This window comes from Stegastes partitus, unplaced genomic scaffold (genome assembly GCF_000690725.1).
Source record: "Stegastes partitus isolate 25-593 unplaced genomic scaffold, Stegastes_partitus-1.0.2 Scaffold315, whole genome shotgun sequence".
NCBI lineage: Eukaryota > Metazoa > Chordata > Actinopteri > Pomacentridae > Stegastes > Stegastes partitus.
Window position 1 is genome coordinate 287,956 of NW_007578046.1, and position 3,797 is coordinate 291,752.

Below are 3,797 nucleotides of genomic sequence, written 5' to 3' on the forward strand. Positions count from 1 at the left end.
CTAAGCTCATTTTCTATAAACGCTGTGGATGATCATTATCAAATGATCAAGTTAAGCGTTGCTCATCAGCTGTGAAAAGTAAAATGGAAAATAATTTCCTGCTCCTAAATTCTGATAAAACTGAAACGCTAATTGGCCCGTTCCCACACAAACACCATTCTGACCGGTTAAACATTAACTAACTGTGTGATGGCCAAGAATCTCAGCGTTACTTTTGACTCAACTCTCTTTTGATAAGAACATTAACATAGTCATTTTTTCACCTACAGTGTGTAATAAAACAAAAAATTCAGCTGATTCACATCTTTGTTTTCTCCAAACTTGTTTCGTTTTCATGCTTTGCCATGTGGTCGTACTAAAAGCCTTCAAATGAATTTTAACTTGGGTGACCCGCTGCCTGGATAATGGATATACGCCACATGGGCACATATCTCTTGAGCAGCGGATCCCCTGTTCAAATCCCAGCCGGGGATCATTTGCTGGATGTAATTCTTCTGCTCTCTCTTGCATTTTTTGTCGTTCTCTCCACTGTCCCTTACCAAAAAAATGGCCTTTTAAATTTAATTTTTTTTACTAGATCCCTTTTGAAGACTTTCCTATCCTTCCCTAAATAATACCAAACTAACACACCATGAACAAATAAATATAACTAAACGTTTCACTGTGCATTTTGAAAATATACTTCTTTCATAGGATTAGATTTTCCCATAAATTTTCCATTATATGAATTGCAATTAATTATATAATAAGAATTCTCTAATTAGTAAGGAATAAAACTGGTACTGTCTGGTTTTTTTTAAGTGTTTCAGAGTCAACAGCGTGCACATGTACAGTCCACGTGTTATGTGTGTGCTCTGTGAGAGTGTGTGTGGTTTTCAGCTCGGTACCTTTTCTACTTTCAGGGTTCTGACAGTCCAGTCAGGAAGGACTTCCTCTGACACTTTTGAGATGAGAATGTCACTAAACACCGACATCGGCTTGTTGTCCTCGGGCCAGTACTTGTGACACCGAATCTGAAATGTCACACACACACACGCATGCATTCACACACACATTTACGGATAAACACCAACATACATCAGATCTTCATAGCAGATATAACTCTCCTGGGAATGAAGCCCAAAACGGAGCCAGTACTCTGAATGCTGAATATTAGTGGCGTTTCATAACAGTGTCAAATCTCTCATGACGCACTCTGCCTTTCTCGTAACACTGCGTAAGCATGGCGATGGTGCGGGTTCCTGTTTCCCAGATCATCCTCCAAAAGTCGGCCACAGTGCCGGGCAGAGGACCCTGGGTGGCTATGAACTCATTGGGACACAAGTAGCCCTACAGAGACACAGAACGAGACAGGGAGGCATGTTTAAACTTAAAAAAACCTATCAGACAGAATTATGATTCTTGCTTAGTACTGGCTGGTACTCACAGAGACAAAGCTGGCGTTGATATAGTCTGAGCCCGCAGTGCCTGGTTCTGACAGCAACTTCACTCGGTTGTTATTGTCTAGACACAGCACAGTGAGAAAAAATGCAGTTGGAACGTATGAAATGCAGCTCCGATTAAATCATGCTACGGTAAAACCCATTTACAGTTTATAACAGAGCTGCAACACAGAAGCAGTCACTGTAAGTACTGCAGCCCTGAAAAGCTCATTTTCAGTCGGACCACATACAGGGCTTGATGTTCGGGAAGCGATTCTTGGATTTGTTCCAGGGTAGGTCAGCGTCTGTGGTGGCCAGGTCCTGCAGCAATTTTGGGAGCTCCTGGAGGGATAAATTTGAACGCATCAGTATTCACAAAAACACACGTGCATAAAGCTAAAGGTCAAAGCCACTATTAATAATTGCTAAAGGTAAAACTATGAATCTGAAGGGAAAGACAAAAGCAAAAAAAAAAGTATCCTTTTGACTTGTCTCCGACTGGTAAAATTAATAAAGGTATTAATCTTTATTGTTTTGACTTTGAAACTATTACATGTCAGAGCTCTTCTGACATCTCAAAGTTGGTTAAGAGTGACCTGTTTGGGTCTGACTTGGCTGCAGTATAGTGAAATGTAATGATTCTAGTGCATCAGTGGTTTTGGTGAGAAATAAATAAGCGCAATTTTACACGAACATTTGCAGCTCTTTTTTTTTTTTTTATCTCCAAATATCCAGCAGTATTTTATACCTCCCACTTATGCATTTTTGAGAGTAACAGAAACAAGAATAAAGCTGGCATTGATTTTGTCTGCCAACAGCAGACAATCCCTCGCACTCCAGTTTGTTTGTAAATTGAAGACAGTTTCCTATTATTTCATTTCTATTCATATATTTGTGGCTTTATGGGTTTGATAAGCGTAGGTCCAGCTTGTAGGCAAACACTTACAGCAAACTCCTCCTGAAACTTGGCATTGTCAGTGGCACACAGATCCTCTACATGCTGCAGAAAAGACTTCTTGTTGACAGGCCTGACAGTGAAGGCGGCAGAGAAATACACCGAATGTGAGAAACAGAGAGATGTGCAAAAAACACCACAACACTATGCTATTTTTTTTATTTTTTTTGTAAACTTATTCTAGGTTAGGAGCAATACTGAGCAGTACAGAACGTGCTGATTTATGCTACAGCTCTTGTGCGCATATTCGCATTATTTATACAGGATGACTTACTTGAGCGATTTCCTGTAGCTGAGCAGCCTAAGGACAAAAATAAACAGGCAATATCAACCCAAAATAAACAAATTAACTCCATAATCACAGCCCATACTGTGGTATTTCTGTCCATGACAGCTTAACTGATCCTTACTGCTGAAAGTACATGGGGAAGTGTGTTTAAGCAAAGGCGGTTTAATCACTTCATAATCGAATCTACTTTGATTAAACACCAACACAGACTTTGATGTCTCATTCTAAAGGAATACGTGAACATCAGTTGCATCAATAGCATGTGCCTGTTCCCTGAGGGGTGGAGGGGGGGATGTTTCTTTGCAGCATTGCGACTTGTAGCTATGCAGATCTTGAGCTATCGATAAAGCTTACCATTTGTGCCCTCTAAGCCTTCCGAGCAATTTTGAGATAGTAGTGACTGGGTAAACAAATTAAAACGGTCTTAAGCAGAGGAGCATCAGCAAAGCTCTGCAATCCCCGCCAGTGATGGAGGCAAAGAAGCAGGCTGTAGGTAAAACGTTGATCTCACTGATTCATTCAACCATCGGCCTCCACTAATAGTTTAATAAACAGCACAGATGGATGATTTAACTTGAGCCCTAATCGGTATCATACAAATACATTAGTGACGAGTGAAAAGTACACAGAGTACAAGCATGCAAACACAACAAAATGTGCCACACACACACACACACTCTAAAAACCCAACTTACTGGATGACATAAATCTCTTTCCGTCTAAAGAAGAAGGAAGAATACCTGGTGGGAGAAAAGCGTTTAGTGAGAGAAAAAAACAAAGCCCAAGTGAGTAAATGCAAGTGTCTGCGTGCACAGAAGGCTGGCCAGTGACAAGAAAATGTGTGTTATTTTCTCATAAAGTGTGAGGAAGGTTGTGTTTATACAGATCTCATCTCATTGGAGTAGTTAGGAAGTGATTCTGGCCACAACAAAGCAGAGAAGACAACATATGCTGCCATAATGGCTGTGATTTGAGCTGTAAAGACATGCATGTTTTGGTTCATGTCTTTGCTCTCTGAAGTGTTTGACAGCTTGAAACAGTGAACAGCAAACAGTCCTCAGGAGCTGCAGGTTTTGTTGAAAATGGGTGAACAGTCCCTGCATATGAAGGAAGGTCATTCTGAATGTTTAAT

At 40.5% G+C, this 3,797-nt stretch overlaps 1 protein-coding gene across 1 annotated transcript in view; it reads right to left on the minus strand.

Annotated features, from left to right (window-relative positions):
• ptprq (protein tyrosine phosphatase receptor type Q) overlaps positions 1 to 3,797 on the minus strand; it is a 45,535-nt gene that overhangs the window by 5,565 nt on the left and 36,173 nt on the right. The window contains exons 49-55 of the mRNA XM_008283500.1: positions 3,361 to 3,405; positions 2,651 to 2,677; positions 2,368 to 2,449; positions 1,673 to 1,763; positions 1,427 to 1,503; positions 1,195 to 1,329; positions 888 to 1,013 (exon numbers count right to left, since the gene is read on the minus strand). Coding sequence (XP_008281722.1) covers positions 888 to 1,013; positions 1,195 to 1,329; positions 1,427 to 1,503; positions 1,673 to 1,763; positions 2,368 to 2,449; positions 2,651 to 2,677; positions 3,361 to 3,405 — 583 coding nt within the window. The remainder of the gene's footprint in view (positions 1 to 887; positions 1,014 to 1,194; positions 1,330 to 1,426; positions 1,504 to 1,672; positions 1,764 to 2,367; positions 2,450 to 2,650; positions 2,678 to 3,360; positions 3,406 to 3,797) is intronic.